At 33.3% G+C, this 13,562-nt stretch overlaps 1 protein-coding gene across 2 annotated transcripts; it reads left to right on the top strand.

Annotated features, from left to right (window-relative positions):
* Positions 1–3,121: 3,121 nt before the first annotated feature.
* Positions 3,122–6,991, top strand: LOC104892635 (protein IQ-DOMAIN 17). Of its 2 annotated transcripts, XM_010678617.4 has the most exons (6): positions 3,122–3,621; positions 3,721–3,930; positions 4,592–4,834; positions 5,268–5,405; positions 5,673–6,367; positions 6,567–6,991. In XM_010678617.4, exons 1-6 carry the CDS (start codon positions 3,490–3,492, stop codon positions 6,679–6,681), a joined length of 1,533 nt encoding a protein of 510 aa, XP_010676919.2. In that variant the 5' UTR covers positions 3,122–3,489; the 3' UTR covers positions 6,682–6,991. The 2 variants fall into 2 exon arrangements, with proteins under 2 accessions (XP_010676919.2, XP_057250937.1); XM_057394954.1 differs by lacking the exon at positions 6,567–6,991 and having other exon boundaries at positions 3,130–3,621; positions 5,673–6,511.
* The last annotated feature ends 6,571 nt before the right edge of the window (positions 6,992–13,562 follow it).

Below are 13,562 nucleotides of genomic sequence, written 5' to 3'. Positions count from 1 at the left end.
TGGGCTGCTATTTCCTGACAGTGAGACTAGTGTAGTAGTGGGTTCACCAAAATATTGAAGCTTCACACAGTCCGATCCCTCACCCTTTTTAGAAACATAAAGTAATCTCATACCCTTTTTTTTCCCCTTTCATTTCTCTTTGCATCAAAATCGATGTATAACTTTGAGTATTAACAATTTCTTTTAGGAATGGACGTTTATGAATATCTATAATTATATATTTGTAAAGGTATCAACAACATTTAAAAAATATATATTAAGATTGTATGATAAAATTTTCCTGAACTAATGTAGTTAAAGCAGAGTATGTAAAATTGTAAATAGTGGGGAAAAAAGAATTGTTTAGCAGTTACATAAGTATATACTACTAGTACTCTAGTAGCATGTTTCAATTTATTGGCAATACATCTCTGAAATGAAATGTTATGAGAAAGGAGATCTTACATACATGGATCAATAATTCATTTTCAAATATAAACTGTTTTTTGGTTTAAATAGGGTATGGATTCTAAACTCAATACTCAAATGGGAGGTTTAGAATCTCAAATAAGGGAAATTAGCGGGATGAGATTCAAGACGTATAGTCCGCATAACAATAAACTATCAATGTAAGGTTTTATATTTATGGATACTCTCTAACAAAGCATGTATAGTTCACCTTGATAAAGTAAGTTTGTGTTCATTAAAAGTAAGTCAAGTTCAACCAAAACAAGTTCAGTTCAGCAAAAAATTGTGAAAATTAGTAAAACTTAGTAAATTATGTAAGAAAAACTACAGAAATAAGTTTAATTCAACTTATATAAATAATAGATTCATTTCAGTAAAAATAAGTTCGATTGAATAAAATTCAATTAAAACTTAACACCTTTACTTACATCTATTTTATCTATTTATTGATTTTCTGATTTGAAATTGGATGATCTGATCACATGCACCAACGGCCCAATATAGAGTTCCTACATTTTATGAGTGCTACATAAAACTGAAGCAACAGACAAAGATCCCAACCACAAGGGTACGCAAGCTATGAAATTAACACTTTTTAGTATGATTTCTATTAGTAAGAACATTTAAACATACATGTTACGTTCAGATCACGCACATATATATACACCACCATATAATAGGACTTAATACTTATATACACATCTTCAATTTCAATCTCATCGACTGCATTAAAATACAAAACTACACTACATACTTGGTACTAAATCCATACAATCATTTAATATGACTAGTAACTTATTTGTTGTTTTATAAAAATCAAGCATAATCATACACACTAAAATAAATAAAAGATGTGACAGTTTGACCAGTCTAAACGGCAAATATTGGCAGAGGGTCTCTGCTACCCAGAAACAAGTTCCCCATCAACAACCAAAAAATACACAATTACCACAGGTTTGGAAATGGCAGTCTTCGAGGTCTCTAAATACTCACCGCTCATACTACGTATATTATTATTCCCCCATCTTATAATACTCGCTACACTTATTATTATAGAAAGTTTTATATTATTTGTTACATTTTTTTTGGACAATAAATTCTTTCTATTTCTCTTCTCTTATAAGGGTTCCTTTTCTTTTTACTCTCTATCACTTTCTTCGTTAAAAATTACCTAAAAATGTAGCAAGTAATATAAAACGAGGAAGTAGAAAGATATTATATTATTCATATGATAATAAGAATAAGATAAAAGCAAATTGGGGTTGGTGTAGTTTTGATCTATTTGCTTGTTTCTATGTTCCATATCCCAATAGCAGATAAGCCAACCAATTCAACACTAACTTGTAACTTCTCCCTCCTCTTCTTCTCTCGTCATTCAGCTGTCTGTACGTACCACGTGAATGCCATTAATATTTCGATAAATCACATGGGATTCTTATGTATTTGCCACCCTTCTCACCCTCTCAACTTAATACCACTCTCGCCTCTACTCTCTCTTTTCCCAAAGTTCGTTTTAGGTGGTTGTATCTTGTATGAGTCGGTTTAGTGTTTTGACGTATGAAGAAGCCCATTGTTGATAAAGCCTAAAATGATATTTACTAGTCAAGTTTTTGGTATGATCAGAAATTCAGAATGCTTAATAAAATACAATTTCGAAAAGAGAACAGGCTAACCAACTTATATAATTCATTGCTATGTTATACCGTGACCTAAAGACTTTTTAAGCTATTCGAGTTCGTTTAGAATCTGAAAACAACATTTTATTAATTTACGATTTTGTTTTTAGTTGGTTTTCGTATCAGGGTTTTGTTAAGGCTATTTAAATGAGCCGCTATTAGACACAATTATTCTTCTGACAATAATATTTGCAAATTATCTCTTTTCCAGTGAATTTCAGAGTTTTTCACAGATTTATCATTGTAAATTAATCTGTTCATTCGTATTACGAATTGCACTTGTTTTCCCTTTCGTAATTCCGGCTACGCCAGTCTTGAAAGAAGAAAGTCCTAATTAATTTTCTAATTATCTCCTCATCTTATTGTCGATTGGTTTTAGAGAGTAGAACTTTGTTATGTATTTTGTTTACTGGACTTTTGCTAATAATCCTAGTTTAGTGTAGGAGGATGGTTCTGAGACACATTCATTTGTATTAGTGTTATTAATCCCATATATGGTGCTAATTAAGTATATACTAACGTGTCAAACCTAGCGCAGATACGCTCAACTTGTAGCACCTGTAATAAACCTTAAACTTTGCACGTAACTCATTAACTTACCTTGCCTTAGCTTAAAACTCAACTTGACTTGAGTACAAAAAAATTCTAAACCGAATAACTCCTTTTTAGAAGGTTGTTAACCATCTTGAGTAACTCATTAATTTTAAACTTTCATTCGGCAAATTTTACTATTTATAATATGTAAAAACAAAATGCTTAAATTGATTAGGTTCATACAAGTTTTACGATCGAACTTGATTATGCTCAACTCATTAATTTTCTTTTAAAATTAAACCAAAATAATTCACTAGCAACAATAGTCTCATTAACTCCCTAACATTACATGTGAGTTGTTACATATAGCCATACCAAAGAATAAATAGGAATAAAGAAACTTATTAGTCCAACTAATTAACCCAAATTAAAAGATGACCTAACTTTTCTTCATATCTATAAAAAAATCTCCACACATGAACATTTAATATATTGGATAAAACCTCGATACTCACTTTGTTGGTTTTTCTAGTGGGCTTTTGTACTTCCTTATTTTCTCCTCCATCACTAACCCAAATGTTCCCAATATCTAGATAACCAAACTTTAATGGCAACCTCTGACATGACATTTTGTTAGGAGTGTAATTCCATAATGCATCCACGCCACTGCAGTACGTCTACGCTGGTTGAGTATATATAAATTGCAACTCTTATTATTCTAGTCGTTACACACATATATACAAGTATATAGTGTATATATATGTTTACGTAATCTTATTATTATAAGATCAAATTGTCTTTTAAACTTCATTAATCTTGTTTATGCGCCTAAATGGGGAAGGAAGGGGGTACATCTTGGTTTAGTGCTGTAAAAAAGGTTTTCAGATCTCCTACTAAATTATCTCCCAAGAAAAACTGCAAAAGAAGAGAAGAATTTTCCAGAGAAGATGAAGATGAAGGAAAGGTGATAGCTTTATGCATGTTTTTTTATGAAATGTAATCAAATTAACAATTTTCTGTAACTATTATTCATATGTTAGGTATGATTTTTGGTGTTCCACAGAAAACAGAGAAAAGAAGATGGATTTTCAGAAAGCTTATAAGTCATAATCAACATTATGAGGCTAATGTGAGTAGCAATGAAAAACCAGCTAAAGCAGTTGTTGTGGCAACTGCTCACATAGGAGTTAGAGTTCAGGAAATAATACCTGCGTATTTGGCTAGAGAATACTATGCTGCTTTAATTATTCAAACATGTTTCAGAGGCTACTTAGTAAGTACTCCTTCCGTCTCATAATCTTTGCTTCGTTTTATTTTCTTGTTTGTTAAATCACGTCCTAGATTTTCCTGATAACGCTCTAAATTTGCGTGTAAAAGGCAAAAAGGCAAATTTATAGAGTATGCTTGTATGGTGATCGAGTAAACATTGTGTCCTGTATTTTTAGGTGCACAAATACTTTTAGGAAATAGTTTTTCAGCTTTAGTATCTTGCTCTTTAATCTCTGCTCTAATATCTGTATAGTTTCTCTTTAGAAAACATGATGATCAATCTAAAATATCAAGCTTCTTTTTCATTCAATATATGAACGAAACTTTACTATGTTTTAGAGTAATCTTAATTAAGCTCCATGATACTCACCTTTATTTTTTACTGAATTTAAAACTGTGTATGGGTAAAAACACACTTGTAGTTATATCTTTATCGAATTAAAAATGATTTTTATTGATTTATAAGTGTCAATGTTGTAATCTTTTAGATTTTTATCGAATATTAAATGAAGTCAACCTCGTCCTATTGCATCTACTTCGACGACATTGTTAATGTTGTACTAGACTTTAAGTAGCACTAGTTAGTGTTTACTGTACTCAGATGGTGAACATTGTTTATTATGTCATTTAGTTCCATTTTCCTAATACTGATTGCTTGAATGAAGGCAAGGCGAGCGTTGCGCGCATTGAAGGGTATTGTGAAGCTTCAAGCATTAGTGAGGGGTCATAACATGAGAAAGCAAGCAAAGACAACACTAAAATGCATGCAAACTCTTGTTCGTGTACAAGCTAAAATTCGTGAAAAATCTCTACCAAGGCTTTCGAATGATCAAACCCGGAAGTCAATGTATGCTGAAAGTAATAACTTATGGGACAAATACAAAGACATCCACCAAAGGAAATCAATGGTAAGCTCTTCTTGCCTTTTTGAAGATTTATTAAAAGGAATGCTGGTGTTAGATAGTTAATATCTCCATATTTTTCTTCCGACGCTCATATATACAGTCTTAGGATCCTTTCTATTTCTTTTCATCCATTTCCTATCTTAAGATCGTAACACCTAAACTAGTTTTTTAAAAAATAATTCCGAAGACTCCCCCCTATTTCCTCCTTCCAAACATTTCCGACCATTAATTTAGGAAATGGACCATATATTTCTGTAGAAAATAGAGAGGATCTCAACTCATATTTGCAGTAGTGGTTTTAAATTCCATTGCTTTTGTTTCGTGACATTGCCAATTTTTGAGCATTTATCTCTCTTTCTTAAAGAAATACTTTTAAGGCTTGGCTTTTCTGACAGAAATCCTTGACTCTGCCACTGTTCTACAATTTGTTTTATAGTATGAAGATGAGCATAACATCGAAGATCGATACAAAGTCAATTCGTACACAATAGAAGATATTGAAGCCATATTGCAAAGCAGAAAGGATGCATCTTTAGACCGTGAACAAGCCCTTGCCTATGCTTTATCTCAACAGGTTTGTCACTTCACTTTTAAACTTCGGGTCAAAGGACCAACTCAACCAAATGCTTAAGTGATTATTGGAGTCCCAAGAATAGATTTATATTCTATCACTTTGTTCTTCTCAAATTATTTTTCTAACTAGGAACATAACTTACTGATAAATTAAAAGATACACAGTTCAATCCACAATCAATACAAAACTTTAAAGTTTTCTAAATAGATTGTCATATGGGCTAGTGATTATCTCATATATTGATGTTTCTTTTCTATATATATCAAGATACGAAGATTCGACCGCAAAACATGTATGAATGATGAGGAAAACAAGGACAGTGAATGGCTCAGTCAATGGTTAGAATCAAAAGAGTACAGTGAGAATAACAACAGATTAACAACAACACAGAGAATAGAAGCTATAAAAGATATTGAAATGGAATCATTACAACCTCACCTTAGGACACCAAGTACAAGAAGGCATAGTCTACATGTTGCCTCCTCTCCCCTCAACAATACAACGCGCCCCACAACCCCATTTTTACACGAGATAAGGCCACGACAAGTTCAATCAGCAAGCCCGCGATGTGCTAAGGCCGGGTTTAGAAGCCACTCAGCTGCAAACACCCCTAGCTTACGCGTAAGCTGTCCAACTGCAACCACACCAAACTACATGGCAGCCACAGAATCAGCAAAGGCTAGAGCTAGGACTCAAAGTACACCAAGGCAGAGACATTCGACATCAGATAGAGAAAGAGGCGGTTCAGCGAAGAAAAGACTGTCATTTCCTCTTCCTGAGCCACACTATAAAGGCAGCATTTACACAGACTATAGTCGCTTTAGCCAGAACTTAAGAAGTCCAAGCTTCAGAAGTGTTCAAGAAGGTTTGCATTGTGTTGAGAAAGGAACCACATGTTCTTCTTCTTACACTGATTTAACTGGGGGAGAAATTTCCCCTGCTTCAACAACTCATCTAAGAAGGTGGGGATCATATTATTAATGTTATTCAGTAGGATTAATATCTAGTGTTAATGTACTCAAATCAATCCAAATGTCTTATCTTGAGTAATTAATTATAGGTTGAAACTTGAAAGGCTAATCAAAATCAAGAGAGCCTTATGTTAATTAGAGCACCACCTACTTCTGTTTAATGTTTTTGATTTGACTAATCACAAACTAGGCAATGCCCAACAATTGCGCCAAACACTAAGCGATCTTGGCGGAACCAAGTGAGGGCAGCGGGATTAGCCACGGAAACACCATCAGCGGTGATCGAGGCGGGAGGAGAGGGGTAGCTGCCATCAACAAACTTCCATAGGTCGTAGCCTAGTAGAGTTGCTTGAAGATGAGTTTTCCAAGCAATGTAATTTGTAGAAGTTAACTTAATGGAGTTATGAACTTGAATTAAAGTAAAAGGTTTGGAGGGATCAGCATGGTTGGGCATGACCGTGTCGTGTACCATGATGGCTGATGGAGTTGAGGGAAAAAAAATGAAAGGATCTAAAAGCTTGATACCATATAAGATATGTGATAGGTTTTGAATGAATTAATATTGAAGTATAAGGCCTCCTTAAATAGGCATACAAAGCTAACTGTTAGGAAATAGGTGTTGTAGTTTGATTAATGCGGAACAGAAAATCAATGAAATAATGAAGGTGAGAAAACTATAAAGATGAACAAACAAATAACACAAGGATTTACGTGGTTCAGTCAAATTTGACCTACATCCATAGATGGGGGATTAGAGCTTCTTCACTATAATGGAGAAAATCAGAGAGAATAATACAAGAGTCCTAAATCTAGAGGCTAAAAGTGTTTCATAAGTTGTGTTAATAATAATGAACACTAAGAGCCCTTTTTATAATCATAAGGAACCCGTACAAACGCTAAAAGATAACTTAAGAACGAAAAAATATCAAGATACGCGTTCAGCGCCTGACCCGCAGGGTGTACCCCGCGCCCGCGCGGCCAGTCATCCCCATTCTCACAGATGTTCTGCCCGCCCGCGGGATATAGCCCGCGCCCGCGGGTTTTCGAGCCCGTATGAACCAGCTTCGTCAGTCATTCGAAAACGGCGTAACTTCTCGTTTCTTATCGGAATTTGGCATATGACCTATCATTGGAAAGATCTTTGAACAAGCTATCACCTCCAATTTGAATCACATCAAAACCATTTATAGATTGGGATATATGTGCATTCAAAGTCAGCCTTATGCCATTCACAAGATTTCAAGTCATAATTAACAAATCTCCACCTTGACTTGAAACCGATCAAACAAGGTAACTCCACCTTGAACCAAGAAGTGATGCTCAACAACAACAAAAAACACCATAGAACCTCCACCTTAAACAAAATTCCATAAACCTACCCATTGTAGGCAATCCAGAACGGACATCTTCTATAACTAGTGTACCGATGCGTCTTCGAACACAAAATCCGTATACAAAACCATCACATGGCCTAGATCGAGAGTATAAAGTCACCAACGCCAAGCATGATTCCTCAAATTGACCAAACTCTCTTCAAACACTTCTTCATCTCAACAACAAACTTAAAAGCAATTCTAGAAACTGAATGACAACAATAATTTCTAAATTGCAATAGTACTTAATAATCACAAAAGTACCAAATTTGAGATAAGAAATAGCATAACTAGAACAAAATCTAATGCATAACCAATATTGTTACTTTATTACAAACTTAAAAACAATCTATCATAGACTCCATAGCAAAATCCACACGGTTTCTCGTTTTACCAAGAGATCTCAAAAGGGCACCAAACATAAAGAGATCGTAGAAACCGCAGCCCTAAATCTTGTAACCCTAAAGTGCAAGATCATCATCAAAAACAGCGTCGGCAATATTTGCAGATTGACCCTCATTGGACCTTTCTCCATTTTTCTTCTTTAATTTCCAACACTCATATTTAATATGACCCTTCACATGACAATAGTTACAGATTTTGCCTGAATTCTTTCCACCATGAGCAGCCAAAGCATTTGTGTTGGCAGAATTATTAGATTTATTAACTAATTTATTGTCAATTAAATCTCTCTGAGTTAAGGCCTCCTTAACATCCTGCAAACTCAAATCATTTTTACCATATAATAAGGTATCTCGAAAGTGCTTATACGAAGGTGGTAAAGAACACAACAACCTAATAGCCATATCCTCATCATCGATCTCAACATCAATGTTTTGCAAATCCATAATTATAGAGAAGAATTCATCTAAATGAGACTCAAGCGGTTTACCTTCTTCTAGACTGAGATCATGAAGTCTAGATTTTAGTAGTAGACGGTTGGTCACAGATTTTGTCATATAAAGTGACTCCAACTTCAACCACAAACTCGCAGCAGTCGTCTCTTTGGCAACCTCTCTCAAAACTTCATTAGATAGACTTAAATGAATTGCTGAGAGTGCCTTCAAATCCATATCCTCCCACTGATCATCTGTCATATCCGAAGGCTTTTTGGATGCACCTACCAAAGCCTTGTAACAACCACTTTGAACCAGGATGGCTTTCATCTTTAATTGCCATAGGCCAAAATTTACTTGCCTATCAAATTTCTCAATATTGTATTTCATTGACATAATGAAAAAAATCAAACTTTTTCTATAAACACTTAAGATCTTAAAACAACCAAGCTCTTGATACCAGTTTGTTAGGAAATAGGTGTTGTAGTTTGATTAATGCGGAACAGAAAATCAATGAAATAATGAAGGTGAGAAAACTATAAAGATGAACAAACAAATAACACAAGGATTTACGTGGTTCAGTCAAATTTGTCCTACATCCACAGGTGGAGGATTAGAGCTTCTTCACTATAATGGAGAAAATCAGAGATAATAATACAAGAGTCCTAAATCTAGAGGCTAAAAGTATTTCATAAGTTGTGTTAATAATAATGAATACTAAGAGCCCTTTTTATAATCATAAGGAACCCGTACAAACCCTAAAAGATAACTTAAGAACGAAAAAATATCAAGATACGCGTTCAGCGCCCGACCCGCAGGGTGTACCCCGCGCCCGCGCGGCCAGTCATCCCCATTCTCACAGATGTTATGCCCGCCCGTGGGATATAGCCCGCGCCCGCGGGTTTTCGAGCCCGGTATGAAACAGCTTCGTCAGTCATTCGTAAAACGAGTGTAACTTTCTCGTTTCTTATCGGAATTTCGCATATGACCTATCATTGGAAAGATCTTTGAACAAGCTATCACCTCCAATTTGAATCACATCAAAACCATTTATAAATTGGGATATATGTGCATTCAAAGTCAGCCTTATGCCATTCACAAGATTTCAAGTCATAATTAACACTAACCTAGAAGAAGATAAGTAGCAGACTAAGTCTTCAAAGCAAGATAACAGCTTGCTATTTCTATGCTACGTATAAGGATACAAAATAACAACATAGACTAGGATAGATTACATTTGACTGAAACTAACTACCTAGATTCACATAACCATAATAGAGAATAAGGATATTCTCTAATTATTCCTTAATAGTTTCATCATCTCTATTATATAAGGGAAGGGGGGAGCAACGGTGTCCTCTTTTGAAACGCCTATTTTGCCCCCCTTCTCTTTCTAAATTACAAAAGGAATGTCAAAAATCAAAATACCGAAAATAAATTTACAACACTCACTCATAAATCACTTAAAAGAAGAAACTTTATAAATCACCCATACAATTGAAAAAATCAAGTTATAAAAATCACGCAAATCATTCAAATAATCAGGAAACTTTATTAAAACTTAAAATTAATATACAAACTAAAATTAATAACCTATAACGTCAATACATACAAAAACATTTACAAAAACTTACTTACAAATCACTATTCTCAAGAACCATTCACAATTAATGGTGGGTCATGATTAAAAAAAAATAGAGGTGTATTTGTAGTGAAATCAGAATTTAGAAATTAGACAAGGAAAAAAATTATTTACTTTTTTTATAGTGTTTCCTATATATAATGAAACTTTTACATATATTTGGACGTATTTTTTCTATTATATAATAGCGATAAATTATAAGGTAAAAAGGTTTATATAAAATATCATTTAAGAATTAAAGTACAACATATCTCTATTATATAAGGGAAGGGGGGAGTTATGGTGTCCCCGAATGAAGAGACTATCTTACCCCCTTCCCATTCTAAATTACAAATTCACTTACAAATCAAAGGGGACTTCAAACAAAAATATCAAAAATATAATTATAATAATCACTCACAAGTCAACTAAAATCATAAAATTGCATAATTTACGTTATGCAAATCACTAAAATGAGAAAACTTTACAAAAACTTAAAAATCACTTACAAACTACAACCTATGAAAAAATTGACTTAAAATCAAAGTGTCTACTTTCTTTACAATTTATGAAGTACTGTACTTAATTCAAAAATCAACTAAAAAATTATAATATTAGAAATCATAAATAAATTAAAAAAAAAAAAATCTATTTTGTTCATAGAATTTAACTTTGAAAAGTAAAAAAAAAAAAACAAAAAGAATGGTGAGAGACTTAAGTGACAGAAACTAAACCAATCAAATTTTGCAACTAAAAACAATTATAATTCGTATGTATGATGTTCAAATTTTGACTCTTATGTCGAAGAAAATTGAGTTTCTGTTCAAAAAAAATTCAAGCACGCATCGCGTGCAAAAAATTCTAGACTAGGATAGATTACATTTGACTGAAACTAACTACCTAGATTCACATAACCATAATAGAGAATAAGGATATTCTCTAATTATTCCTTAATAGTTTCATCATATATATATATTATAGGCAATATAAATGATGTCTTGCTAGAATTATAATAGTGATTGTGCATGTAACGTTCAAAATTATCACAAAAGAGAAGAAATGGTAATACATTTTCAATCATGATTTAATGGTGTTTGAAATTTTTAGAGGGTGTAAATAAAAGGATGTATTGTTACCTTTTTTTTTTCTTCATATACAGTAATACCTTCAGTATTTTAAATCATATTCTCACGATAGTTAAATTAAAGTGTAAGAATTAGGATTGGTTTAAATGATGAAAAGCTCTATATATAGGCAGGTCAAATGATTTTTTTTTACCTAATTAAAAAAACAAAATCACAATGGAAGTATGTGTATGTATTGTGACTTCTTTGTCGTATTGAGTAACACCTTCAATATTTTACACTATAATGCTATTTATCGTTCAAATAAGTATAATATGCAGAGTACTAAGGATCCTTGGGTCTAATGGTATGACTTTCTATCTCCTACAAGGAAGACCAAGGTTTAAATCTTGATGGAAGCAAAATTTCAATATTGTTGGAAAAAGGAGGGGGATTTGGGGCTTGTGGGAGCATCTGGATGAATGGCCCTATACAAAGGCAGCCCAAAGAAAAATTCATCTTACTACCGATTTTCGAAAGGAAGCCAAGAAAAAGTATAATATGTAGAGTCACTTTCAAGCAGGGGCGGATCTAGCGTGGGTTCAGTGGCTTCAACTGAACCCACGAAAATCCGGAGAAAAAAAGGAAATTCGACAGAATACCGAAACAAAAGATCTAATATAATTGTTCTGCGCGGTCTTTTATCAGAGTTTTGATATTTGGCTCAATGGTGGTTGGGCCGCAAGCTTTGGCTCTTGCCTACCAACGCGCAGGTTCGAATCCTAAAGAGGATTCCTCTACATTATTTTTCTCTTTTTCCCCCTTTCCATTTTTTTTTCCTGTTGGCAATCTCGAGTCCCCAAAATTATTGCTTCTCATTCATTATTATTTTTCCTTCTATACTCAACTTTACTTTTTTTTCCTTTTATTTTTTATTTATATAGAGTTGTACTTTTTAGTTTCGTTTGAATTTTAAGTTTTGTAGAGTATTTACTTAACCCCAACTTTTATCTATCTTATAATAATCTCAATTTTTTATAATTTTCGAAACACACAAGTTCAAGTACTATCTAAACGAAATACTCCATATGAAGTCAACAACGTCCTATATATATATATATAAATATAATACTCAAAATGTATTCGTGATGCTATAACGGCAAAGCAGAAAAGAGTTTGGATTATTATGATAACGATCCCAAAATATGAAAACATAAAGTTGGATTATTCACATCAAATTTTTCCTTCTTAATTATTTTTAGATAATACCAAAAATAATTCCTGACCATGATTCTACATATTACTTTTGAACTTTTTGTCTTCCGATTTTTAATTTGGAAATAGTTCATACCTAGCTAGATAGTTAAATTTATGTTTCTTCCAAAAAGAAGAGGATTTAGTTATCCTTTTGTACATCTATATTTTTTAAATGCTCCGATAAATATTATATAATTGTTAATGCATAGACAAATTATTAATGCATATATCTCACGTTTTTCTCAAAGTAATTCGAACCCACGTGGATCAAATCCTGGATCCGCCACTGCTTTCAAGAGTGGCTAATACTTTTTTTTTTTTGACGGGAGACTAATACCTTAAATATTGTCAATCATGATATTCCCATGATAATCAAATCATACTGTCTCTATTTAAATATGTTACCATATTATTCAAAAAATATCCCAAAAGTATGTTCTATATCTCCTGGTACTTTGCAATTATTGTTCATACCGATAGCTGACTGAACTTAATTCATTATAAAAAGTTATCAACTTTGATGTATTAGTAGAGAAGTCAATGTACTTATTTGTTTGTGTATAAACGACAGGATAGGAGATGGGACTAATATTAAAATTGAAAATGACAAATAAACAAAGCTTATTTAAAGAAAAAGATTATCGTGACTTTTTTCTTTTGTTGAGATCAACTTTCAAGTTTAGAGTCTTGTGAGTACTTACAGATGACTTCTGGGCCAGATCAGTCCAGCCCACCCTTGCCCACTCGCTCCCCAGAGCCACCAGGCTAGGCCTGTCACCAACCCGCTCAAAAACTGACAATACCCACAGCCCAGCCCATATTGGTCCGGTAACAAAAAGTGCTGAATACAGCCCACACAAGTAAAAAAAATCGATTCGGAAATTTACTAACACAACCAAGGTCAACCCTACAGCAAATATCCACAAAAACTCCAACCATAAAGTTGAAAGGTCAACGTTTCAACCATTGAACTCACATATAATTCTCACCCACACAAGTAAATGCCTAACAAGTAACGACTATATTAATCTTTAT

This window comes from Beta vulgaris, chromosome 5 (assembly GCF_026745355.1).
Source record: "Beta vulgaris subsp. vulgaris cultivar EL10 chromosome 5, EL10.2, whole genome shotgun sequence".
NCBI lineage: Eukaryota > Viridiplantae > Streptophyta > Magnoliopsida > Caryophyllales > Amaranthaceae > Beta > Beta vulgaris.
The sequence above is the reverse complement of the archived record's forward strand: the minus strand, read 5'-3'. Positions and strand labels throughout refer to the sequence as shown.